Source organism: Lepidochelys kempii, chromosome 7 (genome assembly GCF_965140285.1).
Source record: "Lepidochelys kempii isolate rLepKem1 chromosome 7, rLepKem1.hap1, whole genome shotgun sequence".
In the NCBI taxonomy this organism is placed as follows: Eukaryota; Metazoa; Chordata; order Testudines; family Cheloniidae; genus Lepidochelys; species Lepidochelys kempii.
Window position 1 is genome coordinate 31,503,827 of NC_136386.1, and position 23,857 is coordinate 31,527,683.

Genomic DNA, 23,857 nt, shown 5'->3' on the forward strand with positions numbered 1-23,857 from the left:
AGTGACTCCCCCCAGGATCTCAAAACACTTTGCAAAATTAATGTAAGCCACCCTTCCCCCACACACTTTGTAATGCAGCGTTTATAGCACAGGACTCCTGAGTTCTCCTCCCAGCCCTGCTGCAGACATACAGTATGACACTGAGCGCAAGGCCTTTCCCTCCCACACTGCCTCAGTTTCCCCAACTGTAAATCAGAGGAAGGGAGGGAGGGAGAGTGATAGTTATAATATTGCAAAAAGAAAAGGAGTACTTGTGGCACCTCAGAGACTAACCAATTTATTTGAGCATGAGCTTTCGTGAGCTACAGCTCACTTCATCGGATGCATACCGAACGGTATGCATCCGATGAAGTGAGCTGTCGCTCACGAAAGCTCATGCTCAAATAAATTGGTTAGTCTCTGAGGTGCCACAAGTACTCCTTTTCTTTTTGCAAAGACAGACTAACACGGCTGTTACTCTGAAACCAGTTATAATATTGAAACAAAATGTGTTGCAATGGGAAGTGCTGCAGTAAGGAAAAGTTGGTGGTGAGGTGGGTGGACAAATGGATGGACAGACAGATACCAGGATAGATGTGTATGGGGATGGATGGATAACTAGATGTGTGCAGGAATGGATGGGTAGCTGGATAATAGGATGTGTATGGGCACTGATAGGTAGATAAATAGATGTGGGGGGTTGGATGAATGGAGATCTGGTTAGATGAATCTGCATGGGGATGAATGGATAAATAGACTTGGATGGATGGATGGATCTAGGGTCCTATGGGGTTAGGTAGATTCGTTGCTTCTATGGGGGTCAATGGATGGATGGATGGATCCAAATCTCTGTGGGGTTAGGGAGAGTGGTCGCTCTCTATGGGGGTGGATGGATCTGGGTCTCTATGGGGTTAGGTAGATCAGTCGGTCTCTATGGAGTTAGGTAGAGCGGTCCGTGTGTTTCTCCAGCGCCCTCCCCCGTGGACAGACAAACACACAGACAGATCCAAGGGGGGCTCCTTCCTTCCTTTCACAATGAATCCAAGCTTGGGTCACGTGCCTCTGTGCCTCACCATCCCGGAGATCCGGGCTCGCTCTCATTGGCTAAAGATGATGTCACCCCCTTAGCCCCTCCTCCTCTCCCTGCTCCCTCCTCCCATCAAAGCAAAGCTTCAGCACCAGATAGTGGTGGGGGTGGGGGGAGTAAATAGACAACCCGGGAGGTGGATCCTGCCTGGCCATTGGGGGGACGCAGGGGCTGGCTTCCAAGGACCCCCCTAACCTCTACGCACATGGGCATGAGCCACAGCATAGGGATCTGATGCAGGTAAGAGGGTGGCTGGGTATCCTGTACCCCCTCACCCCTGGGGACTTGGGGGGCTCTGATTGGCACTCAGTGGTGCTAGGGGCTTGGCATGGGGGCTGCCTCTCTCCGGGGGATTTGTTTTGGGAAGGGGAACGTTCTGGGCAAAGGGGGGGCCAACATCTGGCTGGCTCAAGGGGGCCGGGGTGCGAACATGTGGGGGGGAAGGGCGCAGCGCTTTGTGGGCAAGGGTGCAAAGATTTGGAGGTAGGGATAAAGGCGAGCGCGCGCGCGCGTGGGGGGGGGGAACATCCCCGAAAGTGGTGACCCCGCAGCGTAGGGGTTCCTAGCATGGTAGCAGCTTGGGGGTGTATTGTAAAACAGCTGGTGGGGGGCACACATCTGGAGCGGGGGCGCCGGGCGCTAATGAAGGAAGCTGGGGCCGGGGACCGGTCGGCACCAGGGAAAGGTTAAGCTGTCAAAGGTGGTGACTGGCAGGCGGGGGGTGAGGGGGATCCTGCTGTCTGAACCGAGGGGACACGGGAGGCAGGGGTGCGGGGAGCGGGGATACCCAGCAGAGCTTGTGGTGGCTGGCAGCACGGCTTGTTACGGCAGAGCTTTGGGGCGCGTAGGAGGGGAAGGCTGGAGCCGCGATCATGGGTGACAGACGGGCTCCCACTCCAGGCAGGGAATGCCAGGCAAGGGGGAAGATATAGAACCGTGATGCCAGGCTGGAGGGGGTGATGCCAGGCTGGAGGGGGTGATGCCATGTTGGGGAGACGGGGCAATGCCAGGCTGGAGGGCAAAGCAAGATTGCAGGGGTGGGTGGGTGGGTGCAATGTCAGACCGCGGGGGGGGGGGGCGGTGAATGGATGTGGGGTGATGCCAGGCTGTGGGGGCCATGGCAGACTGGGGAGATGGGGAGTGATGCCAGGCTGGGGGGATGGGTGGCAATCCAGGCTGGGGGTGCAGGACAAGTGTGATGTCAGGCCTTGGAGGGGGCTGAGTGGGATCCTGCAGCTGCAGGTGGTAACTGGGTTCATGGCTCAGCACCATGGTGGGAGTGGGGGTATTGTCAGTCTGGCCAGCTGTGACCTTACCTTACAGGGAGCTGGGAGGCCCGTGGGACCTTGTGCCCACTCTGTGGTCAGCGTTGCAGTGACACAAGGGGTTATTTTTGGGTTGTGATACCATATTCAGGGGCTCAGGGGGGAAGTTACTGGTGGCACTCCTGGGGCTGGCCAATGAGCTCCTGGGCTTTACACCCCCACCCCCACATGCATGTGCATAACCATGAAAATGACTACTAGAGGAACATGCATAATTGCACTCACCTATGCTGTGACACACACACATGCAGACGCACACGCCCATGCTCAGGTATTCAAAAATAGACACCCACCATAACCTGCAAAGCTTGCACAGACACACACAAAAACAGACACACAACATGCAAAGCTTGCACACACCCCCTCACCAACCACAACACATCCTTACCACAATACACCCTCCACAACATGCCAAAGCTTGCAAAGTGCATGCACCCACCAGAATACACATTCACCACAACATGCACAAGTGCACAAACACAGACTTGCATAACCCATCATGCCAAAGCTTGCACACAAATGCACACTCGCATTGGTGCATGCTCGCACCACAGCACACAGAAAAAGTGCACACACAACATACAAAAGCTTTCATAGGTACATATCCCACAGTGCACACTCCCTCTCCCCCATGATGTGCCCATGCAACCCGCTCAGTATATGTATACACACATGGCTGTCCTGACACACACAGGTACCCAATCACCTCATGCTCCTGTTAATTACCTCTCCATCAGAGACAGACAGCTGCCCACCAAAGAGCCACTTGCTCCCAGCACTGGGATTATTTCTCAGCTTGGAATGGGGCAAAATGTGAGAGAGGGTACACCAGCCCTGGGATGGGGGCTGCAGCTCTGCTATGGGTGTGTGTGCAGGGAGATGGGAGGGCAGGGCTGGGAGTAAGGGAGCAGGAGGAGTGGCATGGGGACAGGAGCTGGGGGTGGGTGTCTAGGGACAGGAGGAGACTGTAGCAGGAAGGTGGGGTGGGGGGCATAGGGGCAGGAGCAGCCGCACAGTATTGCCCTTGTCCCTTCCACCACCCCCAGCTAGACAAGCAGTCTGGACCCTAGCCAATCAGAATTTCTGCAGATGGAAGAACAGCCCTCTCCCCAATCAGTCAGAATCCACGGGGAATCTTTACTGCTGATTGGCTGGCAATGGGTATCACATACTGGGAGATGGGGTGGCCAAGGATACAGCCCCCTGTCTCCAAGAGCTGGGGGTGCTTTGGTTCATGGGGCTAGGGCTGCCCCCTGCTGTCAGAGATGGGGATAGCTGTCTAAACAGTCCTCTGCCCTCCCACCTCCCACTTCTGGGGCCAGCTGGTGAGCTCACCCCTGGGTGGTAACCTGAGGAAGCACAAGAGCCCCTGTCGGGCGCTGCCAGCCCCTGAGCTCAGCTGGGTATTTTTAGAGGTGCCGTGATTTTGCTTTTCAGGGAGGGACTAAACATGTTGCCCCAGGGACCTGGACTCGCCAGCTAAAGAGCAGAGCGTGTGGGCATGCATTGGGGTGAGTGTGCACCAGTTCGTGTGCTCTGATGTAGGTGTGCCTATGCATGCACTGAGGTGGGTGTGCTCCAGTATGAGTGTGTGCACGGATGAAGTGTGCCCTGGTGTGAGCAGGCACTAATGTGAGCATGCTTATGTCCATGAGTACAAATGTGAGTGTGCATGGGGGCAACTGGTGGGGGTGCATGTGAGTTTGACTTCACATAGGCATGTGCATGCATGGAGATGAGTGTGCATAGAAATGTGCATCTGTGCATGTGTGTGTCTGAGTGCATTTGCCAGAAAGCATGTGTGAGCGTGCATCTGTGCACACATGTGGCTGAGTGTGCAGGAGTGTGTGAGCCCATAGGCCTATGTATAGCTGCGACTGTGCATGGCTTTCCCCTTATGTGGATGCACGTGGCTGTCCTTAAGAGTAGCTGAGCCCAGGCCCTGAAGCCCTCGTTAGCCCCTGATCTGCCGGGGAAGGATCCCAGGCTAGAGGGGCACAGACACTTCTCTCTAGTGAGGGGGAATCCCCCGCCCTAGTTCTGCAGTTCTGTCCCTCACATTCCCCCTGCTGCCAGAGGTGCTGATGGGAGTAGCCAGCCCCCCCCCCCCCCATCACCTCGTTTTAGAGCAGAGCTGCTGTCTTGGGGGAGCATGGGGAGCGAGTGCTCCGGGGCTGGCCAGATGGGGACAGGGGAATGTGACAGAAGGTGGGGGTTGTGCGGAAAGCAGAGACCATCACAGGTGTGGGGGGGCTAGGGGGATGGGGCATGGACCCTCACTGGGAGACAGAGAGAGGAGTGGGGGGAGGTCAAAGAGTCGCTATGGGGGCAGGAAATGGGGGGAGGGCTGGGTGAAGATGGGGGGATGGAGTGCTGGTGTGGGGTAGGCTGGGTCGAGGGACACAGTGTTGTAATTTCCCACATGATCCCTTCATGGTCCCAGCCAGATACGCTTCGCAGAGGAGCCCTGCACCCTGGCCATGTGGGTGATGTGGGGCTGCTGGTAGCCGGAGCCCCCCCAAGGCATGTAGGGGGTGTTAATCTCTGCCAGAGCCGAGAACAGAGATGAATTGGCCTCTTTGAATCTGACTCAGCCTCAGGGGAGCAGGGGGTGCTTGGAACTGATAAGGCACCAAAATGTGGGAGGGGGGAATCTGCAACTAGGAGCTTGGATCAGGCGGGCCTGCCCAGCTGCTCCCCTGCCCCATTGCTATGTTTTCCCGCTCCCAGCACTGGGATGCAGGCACCTCTGGGGGGAGGGGGACTATTTAACAGCAAAGCCAATAGGGAACCAGGACTCTAGGGCTCCACCCCCTGACCCCTGGCTGCAGTGACTGGACCTCACCTGAAATATCAGAGCCACAGTGTGAAGGGTTAAAAAGCTTTTGGGAGGGTGTGAAATGAGTTTGCTGGGTCTCAGCCCTGGTGCCCATAGCATGGGGGTGCGTGCAGGGAGGCACAGCTTGGCTGGCATGTGGGGAGGATCGCTAATGTGGGGACCACCCCTCTGTGCCCCCTTAGTATCCGACACCCCCCTGACCCTCTCTCCCTCCTCTCTGCAGGTCACCCTTCCCAATGCCTCCCTCACCGCTGGAAGACCGCCTCTCCCTCCTCCAGCGCCCCAAGACCTTGGCTTTGCGCCTCAATCACAGCTTCCCTGCCGACAAGCAGCTCCTGTCGCCCCGGACACGGAGACCCCCGAGCCACCCACCCCCTAAGGACCGAACTGGGGCTGCCCCACCCTATCAGGAGCCCCAGGCCTGTCTCCCGCTCCCCCACTCCCACACCATCGACATCAAGCTGACGGTGGGGGCTGGGCAGAGCCGGGCGCGCGAGCGCAACCTCTCCCTGCAGCTCGACCTCCAGCAGGGCGGCAGCAGGTCCTGCGGGGGGCCAGAGCTCCAGGTGCTGCTGCCTCAAGCCAAGCTCAAGAAGCGCTGCTTTAAGGAAAACTCGCGGCCGGCCAGGGGGGAGACCCCGTCACCTGCTTCCTCCCGCCTCTCCAGCCCTGGTGCGGGCACCATGCACCCCTTGAAAGGCAGCTGCCGGGGCTGCTGGCGCTTGATGCGCTGCGACGACACCAGCCCCAAGCCGGGGCTGCGCTCCCTGGGGTGCCTGTCGTGCCGCTCCAGCCTGGCCTCCCTCAGCTGCTCCCCGCCCTCAGTCAAGAAGCTGGGGTGCTTGCCCTGCACCCCGTCAGCCCTCAAGTCCCTGGCCTGCCTGGCATGCAACCCCTCGGTCAAGTCGGTCAGCTCCTCCTGCAGCTTTTGCAGCAGCGACCCCATCGTGGCCTATGACCCCACAGCCCAGGGCTCACCCCCCTCCAGCTATGACGAGGACGACTACAGCGTGCGAACCATCTGGCCCGAGGAGCTGGCCAAGAAGATGAGCCGTTCCCACACCCAGCAGCAGGGGGCGCCCCTGATCCTGGATTGCCGCAACCTGGTGCAGTACACCAAGAGCCAGCTGCAGGGCGCCATGCACTTCAGTGTTTCAGATGCGGCCGGCAGGCGGCGCCTCCAGCAGGGCAAACTGGCCGTGCTGGACTTCATGGCCTCCAAAGACCCCCACGACTCCCTGCAGCGCCTCTGGCCCAAGGAGCAGCAGAACGGCTGCTGTGCCACAGCGGGGGAGACCCCGGCCCCTCCCGAGCCCCCCAAAACCCTGCCCGCCCAGAACCTCCACCTGGTGCTGGACTCGCTCAACAAGGAGGTGCAGGGCAGGAGAGGTAGGTGGGCATGAGGGCGACGGTGCTATCAAGAGGGCGGGAGGTGGTAGGCTGTGGTGGGCAGGCCACAGGTGGCTGGATGGGGGCGGGGGGAGGATGGACAGAGGGTGGGTGCACAGAGGGGAGAAGAGAGAACCTGTCTTCTCAAGGACACCTGTCCTGGCTGAGACCTGACAGGGTTTCTCTCAGAGATTCCTAGGGCTGGGGAGAGATTTCCACACCCCCAGCCAAGACCCCCTGCAGTGCACCCCTCACCCCCAGGACTCACCCCTCCCAGTGCACCCTCCCCTCTCCCAGGCTTGATCCCCAGACCCCTTGCAGTCCCAGACCCTCCAGCTCCTGCACAGCGCACCCAGCCTTCCCTTCCCGCCCCCCAGCCTTGTACTGCCCCTCCTATGCCCTCCCCTCATCCCCCAGCGCAGGACCCTCTGACCTCATCCCAGCAGGATCCATAGGGAACAGATGGCGGAGTTAAGGGGTGGGGGGGGGGGGGGGGTCAGTGCAGCTGGCCCAGGCTCCCCCCCTCCCCCACCTGCTCTGAGCCTGTTGAGCGGGATTGATCTCAGCCCAGCTGGTGACATGACATCACTCCTCCCTGCCCCTCCCCCATTCGCTGCAGGGGCACTGACAGCCATTGGATAAAACTGTGACCCCCATTTGTGATGGGAGCCAGGCATTGGGCTGCTACCATCCCCCCAGCTCCTCTAGTTCCATTGGCCCTGCCTTCCCCCAGAGATCCCCCTTCCCCCCAGATCCTCCCGCTCCTTGCCTCAAGCCCCACCCCATATGTCTCTCCCCCCAGCATCTCCCTTCCCCCCAAATTTCCCCCCTCCCTCCACCCCAGTTTGGGCCCACGGAGAGACTCCACCACATTTAATCCAGCTGGCCTTATGGCGCTGGCTGCAGCCCCCCCAGCCCAGTAGCGCCCGCAGGCTGCAGAGTCGGGGTGGGCGTGGGGGGTGCTGGCCCTGCGGGGAGGGCAGTCAGCAGAACAGGGAAATGGCGACATTTTCTCTGCCCCCCCTTGTGCAGCTCGGAGTTTGGAGTGAAGGGTTGTGGGGAGAAGGTCAGAGATTGGGTGTTAGTCTGGGTGGGGGTAGTTCAGGGCTTGAAGGTCAGTGTTGTGGGTGTTTGGGGTCAACGGTCAGGGACTACGGTGCTTGGGTGAGGGTTCAGGGCTTGGGGGACTGAGGCGCTGAAGGTCAGGGGTGGAGGAGGTTTGCGATCCGGCTGGGTTGAAGGTGCTAGGGCTGTGATTTGAGCTGAGTTATGGGGCAGGGCTGGACTTTGGAGGCTCAGGTCAATGGGGCCCCCCTGAGTTTGGGGGATTCATAAACCAGGAGGCTGTCAGGCTGGAAGGGTCTGAGCTTGAGGGTCTGGGGTGTTTCTAGTTTCAGGGGTTCTCAAAGGATGGTTTCAGCTGGGAAAGGCTGAGTGTGGATGGTCCGACTGGGGAGTCAGGCGGAGAGAATCTGGATTTGGGGCCTCAGGCCAGAGGGGTTCTGAGTTTGGGGATTCACAGGCTGGCGGGCTCTGAATTTGGGCCAGTCTGAATATGGGGCATCAGTTGGGAGCTTCTGAGATTGGGGGGGTTAAAGGCTGGGGGCTCTCAGTGGTCTGACTTTAGGGGGTACAGGCCAGGGGCAGGTCTGAATTTGGGGGGTCCAGGCCAGGGGAATGTCTGAATTTGGGGGTTCTAACCAGGGGCAGGTCTGGGTGCGGGGGTTCACAGGCCAGGGGTCTGAGTTTGGGGGGGTTCAGGCCGGAGGCAGGTCTGGGTGCGGGGGTTCACAGGCCAGGGGTTTGAGTTTGGGGGGGTTCAGGCCGGGGGCAGGTCTGGGTGCGGGGGTTCACAGGCCAGGGGTCTGAGTTTGGGGGGGTTCAGGCCGGGGGCAGGTCTGGGTGCGGGGGTCCACAGGCCAGGGGTCTGAGTTTGGGGGGGTTCAGGCCGGGGGCAGGTCTGGGTGCGGGGGTCCACAGGCCAGGGGTCTGAGTTTGGGGGGGTTCAGGCCGGGGGCAGGTCTGGGTGCGGGGGTCCACAGGCCGGGGGTCTGAGTTGGGGGGGTTCAGGCCGGGGGCAGGTCTGGGTGCGGGGGTCCACAGGCCGGGGGTCTGTGTTTGGGGGGGTTCAGGCCGGGGGCGGGTCTGGGTGCGGGGGTTTACAGGCCGGGGGTCTGAGTTTGGGGGGGTTCAGGCCGGGGGCGGGTCTGGGTGCGGGGGTTCACAGGCCGGGGGTCTGAGTTTGGGGGGGTTCAGGCCGGGGGCGGGTCTGGGTGCGGGGGTTCACAGGCCGGGGGTCTGAGTTTGGGGGGGTTCAGGCCGGGGGCGGGTCTGGGTGCGGGGGTTCACAGGCCGGGGGTCTGAGTTTGGGGGGGTTCAGGCCGGGGGCGGGTCTGGGTGCGGGGGTTCACAGGCCGGGGGTCTGAGTTTGGGGGGGTTCAGGCCGGGGGCGGGTCTGGGTGCGGGGGTTCACAGGCCGGGGGGTCTGAGTTGGGGGGGTTCAGGCCGGGGGCGGGTCTGGGTGCGGGGGTTCACAGGCCGGGGGGTCTGAGTTGGGGGGGTTCAGGCCGGGGGCGGGTCTGGGTGCGGGGGTTCACAGGCGGGGGGTCTGAGTTGGGGGGGTTCAGGCCGGGGGCGGGTCTGGGTGCGGGGGTTCACAGGCCGGGGGGTCTGAGTTGGGGGGGTTCAGGCCGGGGGCGGGTCTGGGTGCGGGGGTTCACAGGCCGGGGGGTCTGAGTTGGGGGGGTTCAGGCCGGGGGCGGGTCTGGGTGCGGGGGTTCACAGGCCGGGGGGTCTGAGTTGGGGGGGTTCAGGCCGGGGGCGGGTCTGGGTGCGGGGGTTCACAGGCCGGGGGGTCTGAGTTGGGGGGGTTCAGGCCGGGGGCGGGTCTGGGTGCGGGGGTTCACAGGCCGGGGGGTCTGAGTTGGGGGGGTTCAGGCCGGGGGCGGGTCTGGGTGCGGGGGTTCACAGGCCGGGGGGTCTGAGTTGGGGGGGTTCAGGCCGGGGGCGGGTCTGGGTGCGGGGGTTCACAGGCCGGGGGGTCTGAGTTGGGGGGGTTCAGGCCGGGGGCGGGTCTGGGTGCGGGGGTTCACAGGCCGGGGGGTCTGAGTTGGGGGGGTTCAGGCCGGGGGCGGGTCTGGGTGCGGGGGTTCACAGGCCGGGGGGTCTGAGTTGGGGGGGTTCAGGCCGGGGGCGGGTCTGGGTGCGGGGGTTCACAGGCCGGGGGGTCTGAGTTGGGGGGGTTCAGGCCGGGGGCGGGTCTGGGTGCGGGGGTTCACAGGCCGGGGGGTCTGAGTTGGGGGGGTTCAGGCCGGGGGCGGGTCTGGGTGCGGGGGTTCACAGGCCGGGGGGTCTGAGTTGGGGGGGTTCAGGCCGGGGGCGGGTCTGGGTGCGGGGGTTCACAGGCCGGGGGGTCTGAGTTGGGGGGGTTCAGGCCGGGGGCGGGTCTGGGTGCGGGGGTTCACAGGCCGGGGGGTCTGAGTTGGGGGGGTTCAGGCCGGGGGCGGGTCTGGGTGCGGGGGTTCACAGGCCGGGGGGTCTGAGTTGGGGGGGTTCAGGCCGGGGGCGGGTCTGGGTGCGGGGGTTCACAGGCCGGGGGGTCTGAGTTGGGGGGGTTCAGGCCGGGGGCGGGTCTGGGTGCGGGGGTTCACAGGCCGGGGGGTCTGAGTTGGGGGGGTTCAGGCCGGGGGCGGGTCTGGGTGCGGGGGTTCACAGGCCGGGGGGTCTGAGTTGGGGGGGTTCAGGCCGGGGGCGGGTCTGGGTGCGGGGGTTCACAGGCCGGGGGGTCTGAGTTGGGGGGGTTCAGGCCGGGGGCGGGTCTGGGTGCGGGGGTTCACAGGCCGGGGGGTCTGAGTTGGGGGGGTTCAGGCCGGGGGCGGGTCTGGGTGCGGGGGTTCACAGGCCGGGGGTCTGAGTTGGGGGGGTTCAGGCCGGGGGCGGGTCTGGGTGCGGGGGTTCACAGGCCGGGGGGTCTGAGTTGGGGGGTTCAGGCCGGGGGCGGGTCTGGGTGCGGGGATTCACAGGCCGGGGGTCTGAGTTTGGGGGGGTTCAGGCCGGGGGCGGGTCTGGGTGCGGGGGTTCACAGGCCGGGGGTCTGAGTTGGGGGGGTTCAGGCCGGGGGGCGGGTCTGGGTGTGGGGGTTCACAGGCCGGGGGTCTGAGTTGGGGGGTTCAGGCCGGGGGGCGGGTCTGTGTGGGGGTTCACAGGCCGGGGGTCTGAGCTGGGGGGTTCAGGCCGGGAGCAGGTCTGGGTGTGGGTCCATGTGCCCCCTGAGATGTTGAGCCTTTGCCTGCAGGGAGTGTGGCAGTGGTACCGTCAGAGCCACTGGAGGAAGCTGGGGGGGCCCTGGAGGGGGTGGGCGGGGACCCACCCCTCACCCCCGACCTGGAGAGCGCCGAGCTGAGTCCCATCCTGCCCTTCCTGTTCCTGGGCAACGAGCGCGACGCGCAGGACCTGGAGCGGATGCTGAGTCTCAACGTGGGCCACGTGCTGAACGTCACCACCCACCTGCCCCTCTACCACGCACAGAGTGGGCACCTGCGCTACAAGCGCCTGCCTGCCACGGACAACAGCCGCCAGGACCTGCGCCAGTACTTCGAGGAGGCCTTTGAGTTCATCGGTACGGGGGGCAGGAGGGTGGCCCTGGGGAGGGGGGCTGGGGTCGTGTCCCCAGGAGTAGAGGGGGTTGGGGACAGGAGGCTGCACCCCTCAGAACACTGCGCCCACTCCCCACCCTGAGGAGATGGGCCAGCACGTGAGGGGGTGCAGCAGGGCTGGGGGAATGCAGGGGACTGAGGGTGCAGGGCATAGTGGGGGGTTCAGAGGATTGGGTAGAGGGTTGGGGTATGCAGGGGGTTGGGGGGCCGGGGCATAGTGGGGGTGCAGGGATTGGGTAGCAGGGTTAGGGGTTCAGGACAGAGTCAGGAGTTCAGAGGATTGGGTAGAGGGTTGGGGTATGCAGGGGGTTGGGGGGCCGGGGCATAGTGGGGGTGCAGGGATTGGGTAGCAGGGTTAGGGGTTCAGGACAGAGTCAGGAGTTCAGGGAATTGGGTAGAGGGTTGGGGTATGCAGGGGGTTGGGGAGCCGGGGCATAGTGGGGGTGCAGGGATTGGGTAGCAGGGTTAGGGGTTCAGGACAGAGTCAGGAGTTCAGGGAATTGGGTAGAGGGTTGGGGTATGCAGGGGGTTGGGGAGCCGGGGCATAGTGGGGGTGCAGGGATTGGGTAGCAGGGTTAGGGGTTCAGGACAGAGTCAGGAGTTCAGGGAATTGGGTAGAGGGTTGGGGTATGCAGGGGGTTGGGGGGCCTGGGCATAGTGGGGGTGCAGGGATTGGGTAGCAGGGTTAGGGGTTCAGGACAGAGTCAGGAGTTCAGGGAATTGGGTAGAGGGTTGGGGTATGCAGGGGGTTGGGGGGCCTGGGCATAGTGGGGGTGCAGGGATTGGGTAGCAGGGTTAGGGGTTCAGGACAGAGTCAGGAGTTCAGGGAATTGGGTAGAGGGTTGGGGTATGCAGGGGGTTGGGGAGCCGGGGCATAGTGGGGGTGCAGGGATTGGGTAGCAGGGTTAGGGGTTCAGGACAGAGTCAGGAGTTCAGGGAATTGGGTAGAGGGTTGGGGTATGCAGGGGGTTGGGGGGCTGGGGCATAGTGGGGGTGCAGGGATTGGGTAGCAGGGTTAGGGGTTCAGGACAGAGTCAGGAGTTCAGGGAATTGGGTAGAGGGTTGGGGTATGCAGGGGGTTGGGGGGCCTGGGCATAGTGGGGGTGCAGGGATTGGGTAGCAGGGTTAGGGGTTCAGGACAGAGTCAGGAGTTCAGGGAATTGGGTAGAGGGTTGGGGTATGCAGGGGGTTGGGGGGCTGGGGCATAGTGGGGGTGCAGGGATTGGGTAGCAGGGTTAGGGGTTCAGGACAGAGTCAGGAGTTCAGGGAATTGGGTAGAGGGTTGGGGTATGCAGGGGGTTGGGGGGCCTGGGCATAGTGGGGGTGCAGGGATTGGGTAGCAGGGTTAGGGGTTCAGGACAGAGTCAGGAGTTCAGGGAATTGGGTAGAGGGTTGGGGTATGCAGGGGGTTGGGGGGCCGGGGCATAGTGGGGGTGCAGGGATTGGGTAGCAGGGTTAGGGGTTCAGGACAGAGTCAGGAGTTCAGGGAATTGGGTAGAGGGTTGGGGTATGCAGGGGGTTGGGGAGCCGGGGCATAGTGGGGGTGCAGGGATTGGGTAGCAGGGTTAGGGGTTCAGGACAGAGTCAGGAGTTCAGGGAATTGGGTAGAGGGTTGGGGTATGCAGGGGGTTGGGGAGCCGGGGCATAGTGGGGGTGCAGGGATTGGGTAGCAGGGTTAGGGGTTCAGGACAGAGTCAGGAGTTCAGGGAATTGGGTAGAGGGTTGGGGTATGCAGGGGGTTGGGGGGCCTGGGCATAGTGGGGGTGCAGGGATTGGGTAGCAGGGTTAGGGGTTCAGGACAGAGTCAGGAGTTCAGGGAATTGGGTAGAGGGTTGGGGTATGCAGGGGGTTGGGGGGCCTGGGCATAGTGGGGGTGCAGGGATTGGGTAGCAGGGTTAGGGGTTCAGGACAGAGTCAGGAGTTCAGGGAATTGGGTAGAGGGTTGGGGTATGCAGGGGGTTGGGGGGCTGGGGCATAGTGGGGGTGCAGGGATTGGGTAGCAGGGTTAGGGGTTCAGGACAGAGTCAGGAGTTCAGGGAATTGGGTAGAGGGTTGGGGTATGCAGGGGGTTGGGGGGCCTGGGCATAGTGGGGGTGCAGGGATTGGGTAGCAGGGTTAGGGGTTCAGGACAGAGTCAGGAGTTCAGGGAATTGGGTAGAGGGTTGGGGTATGCAGGGGGTTGGGGGGCTGGGGCATAGTGGGGGTGCAGGGATTGGGTAGCAGGGTTAGGGGTTCAGGACAGAGTCAGGAGTTCAGGGAATTGGGTAGAGGGTTGGGGTATGCAGGGGGTTGGGGGGCCTGGGCATAGTGGGGGTGCAGGGATTGGGTAGCAGGGTTAGGGGTTCAGGACAGAGTCAGGAGTTCAGGGAATTGGGTAGAGGGTTGGGGTATGCAGGGGGTTGGGGAGCCGGGGCATAGTGGGGGTGCAGGGATTGGGTAGCAGGGTTAGGGGTTCAGGACAGAGTCAGGAGTTCAGGGAATTGGGTAGAGGGTTGGGGTATGCAGGGGGTTGGGGGGCCTGGGCATAGTGGGGGTGCAGGGATTGGGTAGCAGGGTTAGGGGTTCAGGACAGAGTCAGGAGTTCAGGGAATTGGGTAGAGGGTTGGGGTATGCAGGGGGTTGGGGGGCCTGGGCATAGTGGGGGTGCAGGGATTGGGTAGCAGGGTTAGGGGTTCAGGACAGAGTCAGGAGTTCAGGGAATTGGGTAGAGGGTTGGGGTATGCAGGGGGTTGGGGGGCCGGGGCATAGTGGGGGTGCAGGGATTGGGTAGCAGGGTTAGGGGTTCAGGACAGAGTCAGGAGTTCAGGGAATTGGGTAGAGGGTTGGGGTATGCAGGGGGTTGGGGAGCCGGGGCATAGTGGGGGTGCAGGGATTGGGTAGCAGGGTTAGGGGTTCAGGACAGAGTCAGGAGTTCAGGGAATTGGGTAGAGGGTTGGGGTATGCAGGGGGTTGGGGGGCTGGGGCATAGTGGGGGTTCAGGGATTGGGTAGCAGGGTTAGGGGTTCAGGACAGAGTCAGGAGTTCAGGGAATTGGGTAGAGGGTTTGGGTATGCAGGGGGTTGGGGGGCCTGGGCATAGTGGGGGTGCAGGGATTGGGTAGCAGGGTTAGGGGTTCTGGACAGAGTCAGGAGTTCAGGGAATTGGGTAGAGGGTTGGGGTATGCAGGGGGTTGGGGGGCCGGGGCATAGTGGGGGTGCAGGGATTGGGTAGCAGGGTTAGGGGTTCAGGACAGAGTCAGGAGTTCAGGGAATTGGGTAGAGGGTTGGGGTATGCAGGGGGTTGGGGAGCCGGGGCATAGTGGGGGTGCAGGGATTGGGTAGCAGGGTTAGGGGTTCAGGACAGAGTCAGGAGTTCAGGGAATTGGGTAGAGGGTTGGGGTATGCAGGGGGTTGGGGAGCCGGGGCATAGTGGGGGTGCAGGGATTGGGTAGCAGGGTTAGGGGTTCAGGACAGAGTCAGGAGTTCAGGGAATTGGGTAGAGGGTTGGGGTATGCAGGGGTTGGGGGTGCAGAGGATATGGTAGCTAGGCTGGTGGTGCCGGGGATAATGGGGGCTGCAGGGGGTTTGGTGCAGGGCTGTGTACAGGGCTGGGCAGGTAAGAGGCGCTGACCCCCCATCTCTCCCCTTCCCCCAGAGGAGGCACACCAGCGGGGGAAGGGCGTGCTGATCCACTGCCAGGCGGGCGTCTCACGCTCAGCCACCATTGTCATCGCCTACCTGATGAAGCACACGCTGATGACCATGAGCGACGCCTACAAGTACGTCAAAGGCAAACGCCCCATCATTTCGCCTAACCTGAACTTCATGGGGCAGCTGCTGGAGTTCGAGACGGATCTCAACGCAGGGGTCACGCCCCGCATCCTCACCCCCAAACTCAAGCTCACTGGGGTGGAGACCGAGGTGTAAGGGGGACCTGAGCTGGGCCAGGCCACCCATCTCAGGGCGGAGAGGGGAGGAGAGGGAAAGGGAGTGTGTGCAATAACTGGATGGACGGACGGGCTTCCAACAGGCCAGGCCTGGGGGCCAGATACCAGGGCCCCAATGCCCATCCTGCCCACTCCGTGCCCCATGTGCTGCCAGGTGTCTGTTGATAGAGGGCTGAGGAGAGGGGCCAGTTTTTACCCCAAGACTAATCTCTGCGTGTGTGTGCGGTGGGGAGGGCTGTTGACTGCTATTTATTGGGGTGTGCGTGTATATTTTGGGGGTCCCCATGGCCTGTTGCTCCCTTGGCCTCTCCGCTCTGGATGCTGCTTTGCTGAAGTCTGCTGCAGAGAAAGGGGGGCCCTACAGGGATTTGGGGGGGACACAGGCCAGCCCCCCCCAAAACTAGCAGTTTTTTTTTGAAAACTCAGGATGATCACAGACTTTCTTCCAGACTGATTCACAGCACCAACAGTAGATGGAGTTTTGGGGGCCCCCATAGCCCCCCCCATATTCTTTGGACTCTGCTGCTCCATACCTGACCGACAACCTGTTATACTGACTGATGTCTTAAAGTGACAGTAGCACCTTTCCTGTGTACATGGGCGGGAGGGGGTCACATTGGATGGGGAGGTCTCTTCCCCCAGCCCCCAGGGTAGGAGAGATATCCCCCCCCACACTCCCTCCAGGGCAATACAATTTAGTAAATCAGAATAGTCTTCCACTAGGGGATATTTATTTTTAAAGACTTGGGGAGGGGCTCCAAAGTGGGGGGGGCCTCCTTTGCTTTTGTACCATGCTGGTCCATTTCATGAGGCTGCTGGTTACTGTCTCTTTAAAATGCCCTCCTCTGGGGGGAGGGTGAGATTTGTGGGGGCTGGGGAGAATTATGGGGAGGGGGGTGTTTCTTATTTATCTGAGATGCAATAGGAGTTTTTGCCTTTTAACTCTTTCTTCTCCCTCCTCCCCCAAATAGGGGGGCCGCTAGAGTTAATGGTCCTGCAAAATCTGGGGGAGGGGGAATTTCTCTTCCCCCCATTTTAATGTCTTCCAGCCCTTCCCTCTTCTTTCCAGTGCTAAGTTTGGCTCCCTCCCACCACAGATGGTGCAGATATGAGGGGTGGGTGGGAGTGTGGGGGAGCCAAAAATTAAGGGATGGGGCCAGTTTCTGTTGGGGGGGGTGACAGCAAAGAGGGACCCCTCCCCCTGCACAGAAAGAGGCACTGCCCACAATCCCCACCTCCCTCCATATGCACGCTCATCCAGACCCCCTCTCAGGCAGCCCTGCACACATACTGCCCACAGCCCCTGTGACCTGGGCACACCCCCCAGGAGCCATGCATATGCATGGCCACAAAGTCCCCATACATGCACCTCCCCCCTGAGCCATGGACATGTGTCCCTTCGTGCCCTTATGAGGTCTCCGGTGTCCTGACACCCCGGCTGGAGCTTCAACCACAGGGATGGACCCACAGGGTCTGGCTCTTAAGGCTGGAGCCTTTCTGCTGGCTGAGCTGTAAGGCCCAGCTGTTAGCTAAGGCTGCAGCAGGGGTGAGACAGGGCCCAGCCCCCACTGGAGGAAGGCAGAGCCCCACCCGGGGCACGTAGTGGGACAGACATGTAGGGGCAGCCACGCGAGTGCATGGACCCACTCACCAAAGCCCCCCTATGCACTCACCTGCCCCGCCCCCATTACACACATGTTCACAAGCTCCCCCCCTGCAGACACCGCTCTCCCCATTCCCACAATCACATCCTGACACAACCACACCCCTGTCTGCCCCAGAGCCAGGCATGCAACCCCCCTGGCCTGCACTGGCAGCTGGCTAGGGGGCGCTGCACAGCCAGGGGCTCGCGAGCATGCAACAATCCCTGCCCCCTCATCCCCTGGGTGGAGGCTCGTATCGGGCTCCCCCCTTTTCCCCACAGATCTCAGAGCTTTGTATTTAAAGAGACTCTCCCATCCCCAAGCGTAGGAGCTTGGAGGGGTGGGGCTCTGCTGTTTCTCTTTGGAATTTGTCTTCATTATTTATTGAGGCCAGGAATAATTTATTAAACGTGGATTTGTTTTTGTAACAAGGCTGCCATGTGCTCAATTGGGTGGGGGTGGGGGAGGACTTGGGAGGGTGGGGATCTGCGATGTGGGGGGGCCTGGAATGGAGCAGTAGAAGAGGGTCTCCCAGGAGATCTGGGACTGGGGGGACAGGCATGGGGAGGAGAATCTGAGAGGGGGGCCAGTGCATCCACACATGGATTGGGGGCTCGCTATGGGCATTGCCCCAGACTGACCCACTGGGCATTGGGCAGCAAAGTTGTTTGGCAGACGGGGAGTGGATGGGAAACACCCCTTCCCCTTGGGAAGTGGGAGCCAAGAGTCACTCAGCAGGTGCAGGGCGCCCCCGGTCACCACCGTCCTGCAGTATGACCTCGCCTGGAGGGATGGGAGCCCCCACAACACTTCTGCGAACAAGGGGGGCAACGGGGCAGCCCCCACAGATGCAGGATGTGCCCTGTGTGGGGCTTCGCTGAAGCTCAGCCAGGGGGAGGGTGGTTCTGCTGCTAAAGGGCTGTTAGCAAGATAGACCCCTCCTTTGGCCATGGGAGCCCCCAGCTGGGCTCCAGTTTGGAGGAGACGTGGCACAGGCCAAGCGGCCCCCGAACAAGGAGAGTACCAAGCCTGCCTGACACCCAGTGACCCCAGCCTAGTGCCCCCCACCTCACCATTCCACCCCCCTCCCGAGTCCTGCCCCCACCACCTTCCCACACCCAAGCAGCCTCTGCCCACCTCCAGCCTGCTCCAGCCCCAAGCCTTCCTGGTGATGACCCGGCTGCACTGAAGGGGCTGGCAGCCACTGAGACGGTGCCTGAGCTGGGCCGGAATCCAGCTCCCCCAGGGGGCAGCAAACAACCCGCAACACCCAGGACTGAGGGCTCCTCTCTGCTCCAGGAGAGGGGCTGGAGCCGATCGTAGGATGTGGGGTCAGGGCACCCCAAGGATTAAATGCCACTCGACTTCATCAAAAATAATTTATTGCTCCTGGCTCTATTTACATTCTGTGGGGGTGCCCTCGTGTGGCTGCTCTGGGTAACTGCAGGGGGCATTCATCACGCCCCTGCCTAGGCATGGGTGGAGTGGGGGAGACAGGGGTTTGCTGCCCCCTGCAGCTGGGGCTATAATGCAGCTTGGGGAGGGCCAGTTGGCACTGTGCCCCGGCGCTCCCTGCCCCCACTGGCAGGGGGCACAAGGACAGGTATGTCGAGGGGAACAGTGCCAGGGGGCAAGGAGGCGCTGGATCCCCCCAGGAAGTGGAGGGGGAATGCTGGACAAAGGAGGCAGAGATCAAAGGCCATTTCCATAGAGTGGGGGACACCTATAGTGGGGAGGGTGGGGGTGCATCTCAGTGTCCCTGTATAGCTGGGTCGATCGGGAGCGTCCTACCTCACCCCCGAAGATGCTCCTGCCCCCCTGCAGGTCACCCCAGGCAGTATGTGGGCAGCCTCCCCTGTGGTGCCCTGTGCTGGGGTGGAGCGGGGACAGGTCCCTCTTCCCCCCTCAGCCTCACTCCTTCCCTTGCAGCGCCCCGTGCTGGGGTGGAACGGGGGCAGGTCCCTGGGTCGCTATTCCCCCTTCAGCGCCCCATGCTGGGGTGGAGCAGGGACAGGTCCCTCTTCCCCCCTCAGCCTCACTCCTTCCCCTGCAGCGCTCTGTGCTGGGGAGGAGCAGGGGCAGGTCCCTGGCTCACTATTCCCCCTTCAGCGCCCCGTGCTGGGGTGGAGCGGGGACGGGTCCCCGGGTCTCCCACACCTCACGGATGGCCCGGCGCACACCTCGAGGCAGGTGCAGGGTCTCGGCATGGCACTGGCGGATGTGGCGCATGACGGTGCCCAGTCGAATAGGCAGCAGTGAGTACTCGCAGACCATGCACACCATGGTGCCAGCACCAGCATCATAGTCCATCAGGAAGTCGGCGCGCCATGCCGGATCAAAGGGCTTGGCCTGGGGAGGGGAGGGCGCTGGTGGGGCCTTGCCCCGCGCCCGCCAGCTCTGCAGGGTGCAGCGGACGGCACTGGGGCTCAGGCGGAGGCGCCGGGTGATGCCATGGTGAGAGTAGCCCTTGCGGCGGAGGCGGGGGACACCTGGGTTCAGATCCTGGCTGGGCAGCGCAGAGACGGGGCAGCTGCCAACTGCAGAGAGGGCAAAGGGTTAATGCTGAGAACCAGCAGCCAGTGCTGAAAAGCAGCTAACTCTGGGGTGGGGGCTGTTTATACAGGCACCCCTCACTTGGCACTGAGATGCAGCTGCCTTTGGGGTGGGGCGTATGGGGGCTGTTAATACCGGGATCCCATGTCCAGCAGTAAGATGCAGCTGCCTCTGGGGTGGACCCTAGTGGGCCACTAGGAACCCTCCCTACTATGCCACCTTGCCACACTCACCTGCGTTCCCTGAGCCCCGTCTCACGGTTCCTGCTTTGCCCAGCTGTTTCTGTCTCTTCCCCAGTGCCTGGGTTTTGCCCCTGTCCCCTGGGCTCTTCTGTTCCTGGATGCTTGGATTCTTCCCTATTTCTCTCCCTCCAGAGGCTGCAGGCAGAGAGAGGGGTCAGCAAGGAGGGGTTGCTGTACCTCCTCTCCCTTCACCACCCACCATGGGTGTCCTTCCCAGCTCTTCCAAGGCATGTAGGTTGGGAAGGGAGTGCCTGCCCCTTGTCTCCCCCTGGGTCAGGATGGGGTCACCAGTGGGTGGGAACTCAGCTGGCCCCCAGCCAAGGGGAACCAGCAAGGGGCAGCATCTGGGGCTGGGAGCTAGCTGAGATCCTGGAGGGTGATCTGTGGGGACTGGGATGCAACTGAAACCCTGGAGGGATAGGACAACGTGGAGGACCCTGCCTTCAGCTCTGCTCTGTGGGAAATGGAGGTGGCCGCAGGGGATGCCCTCTTTCCTACAGCGCCCTCACCTGGCTGGGGTCTGCAGTACAACCTGAGCGTGAATCCGGCTGGGAAAGAACCGTCAGTGAAGAGGCGGATTTCGGGGGGCGCTGAGCTGGGGGCAGCCTCCTCTGAGGGGGACGTTGTCCCTGTGGGGAGAGACACAGCAGTAACGGTGGGGTAGGGACTGTGAAGGAACCAAGGTTCTGGCTCCCAGCTCCTCTGCTCTAACCCACAAACCCCACTCCCCTCCCCGGGAATTGAACCCGGGATTGAATCCTGCTCCCTCTCCCCTCCCACCACTCACCTGGACTCACGGTGCCCCTGTCCCGTCCCTCACTCAGCTGTTTGCTCCTCCGCTCCCTGGCTGGTAACGCCATGCCCTCCACAGGCCCCACGCTCTGTCGTCTCCTCTGGCCCCGCGGGCGCTGCCCGGGCTCCAGGGCCCTAGCATCTGCGATAAGACACCTGGTGTCACGAGAGGCAGCCCCGAAACAAAGGGGATGGGCACCCACACGGCTGAGCATGGTCCCTGACCCCCATCACCCGCCCAGGCCTGGCACTCACCTGGGCGGGGGGCAGGGCGCCCTCTGGGCTGCCCACGTTTCCGGGTCACCGTCTGCTCCTCTGGGTCAATTAGAACCTCAATCTCGGCTGGTTCCCTGGCCCCATGGTACTGACCTAGAGGGGGAGTGAGATTCTGGGATGGCTGCATCACCCCCAGCCCTGCTGGTGCCCTTCGATCCCAACCCATAGCCCCACTGCCCCCTCCCCCACCACAGCTCTCCTGGTGCCCCTGGCTCATGGCCTGCAGCCACCTGCTACCCCAGCCCTGGGCTCCTCCTCTCCCCAGCTCTGCTGGTGCCCTTCAGTGCTGACCCACAGCTCACCTTCTACCCCAGCCCTGGGCTCCCCTGCTGCAGGAGGGGCTGGGGGACATACCTGGGGTGCAGGGTGGGGGTGCCCCCTCGGGCAGGTTGCCCCCCTGGCTCCAGGCCTCCAGAATGTTGCGCTTCTCCTCCGGGCTGAGGCCCAATGAGTGGGCGTGGTGCTGCAGAACGTGTTCCCGGGCAGCGCTCGGCCCACAGGTGCCCAGGAAGGTGCCACAGACCATGCACACGGCCCCGCCGCGCCCCGGGCAGTCTCCCACTAAGTACTCCTGCTGCCAGGCCCTACCAGGCCCTGCCTCTGCTGGTGCTCCCCCTAGCCAGGAAGACAAAATGTGCTCAGGGGAGCGAGAACCCAGGAGTCCTTGGCACCCAGCCCCCTTAGCTCTCACTACTAGACCCCACTTCCCTCCCAGAGCAGGGGCTAAAACCCAGAGTCCTGGCTGGACAGTCCGTACCTCTGTCTAGAGGGTCCTTGTCAGCCTCCTCCAGCTTGACCCCGGGGGCGAGGTCGCCCAGGGGGGCACAGAGCCGGGCACAGGCTGCAATTGGCACAGGTTCCTCTGCCTCGCACTTCAGCGAGACGGCGATGTACTCCAGCCGGGGCACCTCTGCCTTCACCTCCATGGCTGGGCCTGGGCAGAGCTAGGCACAATGTGGGGAGGGCGTTAGTCAGGGCACTCAGGAGACCCCACCCCACTCTAACCATTAGACCCCACTTCCCTCCCAGACCTAGGAAGAGAATCCAGGAGCTCAGAGCCCCTTCCTCCCTGCTGGCTGACCTTGGGCAGAGCTCCCCCACCCCCACCTTGCCATCTCCTTCACTACCTCCCCCAGCTCAAGGCCACCCCACCCCCTTCTTATCTCTAGCCACTCAGGCCTAGCAACAGCCCCTTTGTGCTCTCCTGGGGGAGGTAGAGTCCTAGCTATGGGACAACCCCATCCCCAGTCAGGTCACTGTGGCAGGGAACCCCCAAAAGACCTGGTGTCTTGCCTCTCTCAGGCCAGGGGCCTGGATCCACAACTTTTCTATTCTGGGAACTATGTCCCTAGGACCCGCCCCCCAATCCCTGTGAGCCCTCTCCCTGTCCCCTGGACTTGGGGTGCTGGAACAATTTGTATAGTGGGGGTGCTGAGAGTCATTGAACCAAATTGTAAACCCTATGGAAATTTCTTCAAGCCAGGGGGTGCAGCAGCACCCCCAGCTCTAGCACCTATATCCCAGACACTTCATTCCCAACCCTCTTTCCCCACTGACCCTGGAAACCTCCCCTTCTTCCCAGACCCCCATAATCCTGGGCATCCCCTCCGAAGCCCTCTCCTTTTCAATTCCCCTGCTCTTGGGAGTGCCCCTCTCCCCCAGAAACTGTCAGTGGCAATGACGGTTGTAGCCCTTCCTTCCCAAGTGCTCCCCTCCCCTTTGACCCTGGGATCACCCCCAGATCCTCTCCTTCCCAGACTCTCCAGTGACCCTGGGAGCCCAGTTGCTCATTTGTCCCTCCCTCCCCTTCTGCGTGCTGCCTTGTGGCTGCCCCACATGGGATGGTAGCAGGACCTTCCAGCATCAGGAAAAAGGAAGGGGGGGGGTCACTCCCACTGGAGCCTGTGTGGGGGCTTTAAGGCACCAGCTACAGGGGGGTTAAAGAGGCAGTGATCCTCTCCCAGAGCCAGGGAGGGAATCCCGGAGTCCTGACCCACTGGCTGAAAGATTCCAAGATGGACACCCCAGATTGCAAAAGATTCCAAAGAGGTTTATAACCAATGCACCAGTAAGAAGATACAGCCACCTTGGGGAGCATGGCACAGGGGCTGATTAATAACCAGACATCCTTTGCTATGGAAGAGGGGCCCACAGAACAGCAGACCAACCTGCACCCCACCCTGCAGGAATAGAGACCCCACTGATCCTTCTATGGGTCAGGCCTCCTGCCCCCAATCCATGCACAAAGACACCCCCTATTGCAGTCCAGCCTTCTTCTGTAATCCACTCTCCCCTCCAGCATAACCTAGTCCCCACCTGGACCCCACTGGTCCCATAACAGTCTGCTCAGCCCCCTAATTCTCCTTCCACAGGGCCACCCCACTAAATCCCAATGATCCCATGCTAAACCCTGCTGCTGTGGAACTCTTCCTATATTGGATCCCAGCCCCCCAGAGTGATCCACACCATCCACTGGATCCTGAGGCCATCACCTTCTTCCTCCCCAGTATGACCCATGCCTTCCACTGGATCCCAGCCCCTCCCCCCATGTGACCCATTCCTTCCACTGGATCCCAGCCCCTACTTCTTCCCCAGTGTGGCCCACACACCCACCGGATCCCAGCTATCGGTGCGGGAGCTAGGGGGCTTGGTAGCAGCCCATGGATTGAAGTAGTTTCCATCATATACAGGGTTTATAGTTTGATTCAATGGCTCTGAGCACCCCCCACTATACAAATTGTTCCAGCACCTCCGATCCCAGCCCCTCCTTCCTCCCCAGTGTGACCCACACCCCCGCTTGATCCCAGCCCCACAGCACCCCCATTAGATCCCAGCCCCCAGCGCCACCCGCACCCCCCCTACATCTCAGCCCCTCCCCCAGGCTCCCCGCTGGATCCCAGCCCCCTCCCACGACCGGATCCCAGCCCCTCCCCTCGCTGCCGGATCCATCCTGGCGACCCCTCCCCATTCACCGGCTCGCGCTGCTGCTCCCGGGCCCGGCACCATAGAGTTTCGCAAAGGGAGCGGCACCACCCACCTCCCATCCAGCCCCCACAACCTCCCTCTCTATGGTCTCATTGTCCCGGCTCTCCTAGCTTGGGGCTCCCTCCATTGCGCACAGCCAATCGTGAGAAACCAGCCGTCCTAAGCTC

General features: G+C 62.1%; 2 protein-coding genes across 3 annotated transcripts; one reads left to right on the plus strand and one right to left on the minus strand.

Annotated features, from left to right (window-relative positions):
* The first annotated feature begins 1,183 nt into the window (after positions 1-1,183).
* Positions 1,184-17,264, plus strand: LOC140915261 (dual specificity protein phosphatase 10). Of its 2 annotated transcripts, XM_078853642.1 has the most exons (5): positions 1,184-1,306; positions 3,829-3,902; positions 5,454-6,619; positions 10,914-11,237; positions 14,908-17,264. In XM_078853642.1, the coding sequence occupies exons 1-5, from the start codon at positions 1,301-1,303 to the stop codon at positions 15,177-15,179; spliced, it is 1,842 nt and encodes a 613-aa protein (XP_078709768.1). In that variant the 5' UTR covers positions 1,184-1,300; the 3' UTR covers positions 15,180-17,264. The 2 variants fall into 2 exon arrangements, with proteins under 2 accessions (XP_078709768.1, XP_078709769.1); XM_078853643.1 differs by lacking the exon at positions 3,829-3,902.
* A 943-nt stretch (positions 17,265-18,207) lies between these two features.
* Positions 18,208-23,748, minus strand: SPINDOC (spindlin interactor and repressor of chromatin binding). Its single transcript, XM_073351798.2, has 8 exons — positions 23,678-23,748; positions 21,463-21,649; positions 21,060-21,320; positions 20,685-20,798; positions 20,425-20,571; positions 20,147-20,266; positions 19,629-19,772; positions 18,208-19,379 (listed from the first exon to the last, which is right to left on the minus strand). The coding sequence occupies exons 2-8, from the start codon at positions 21,629-21,631 to the stop codon at positions 18,937-18,939; spliced, it is 1,398 nt and encodes a 465-aa protein (XP_073207899.1). The 5' UTR covers positions 21,632-21,649; positions 23,678-23,748; the 3' UTR covers positions 18,208-18,936.
* Between the last annotated feature and the right edge of the window lie 109 nt (positions 23,749-23,857).

Bases quoted from the DNA above. Each gene is read 5' to 3' on its own strand.
- LOC140915261 (XM_078853642.1), top strand. The intron at 3,903-5,453 runs GTGAGTGTGCAC...TCCTCTCTGCAG, and splicing joins GCGTGTGGGCATGCATTGGG to GTCACCCTTCCCAATGCCTC. The intron at 11,238-14,907 runs GTACGGGGGGCA...CCCTTCCCCCAG, and splicing joins GGAGGCCTTTGAGTTCATCG to AGGAGGCACACCAGCGGGGG.
- SPINDOC (XM_073351798.2), bottom strand. From the start codon at position 21,631: ATGGAGGTGAAGGCAGAGGTGCCCCGGCTGGAGTACATCGCCGTCTCG. The intron at 20,799-21,059 runs GTATGTCCCCCA...CTCCCCCTCTAG, and splicing joins ACCCCCACCCTGCACCCCAG to GTCAGTACCATGGGGCCAGG. The intron at 20,572-20,684 runs GTGAGTGCCAGG...GTCTTATCGCAG, and splicing joins GCGCCCTGCCCCCCGCCCAG to ATGCTAGGGCCCTGGAGCCC.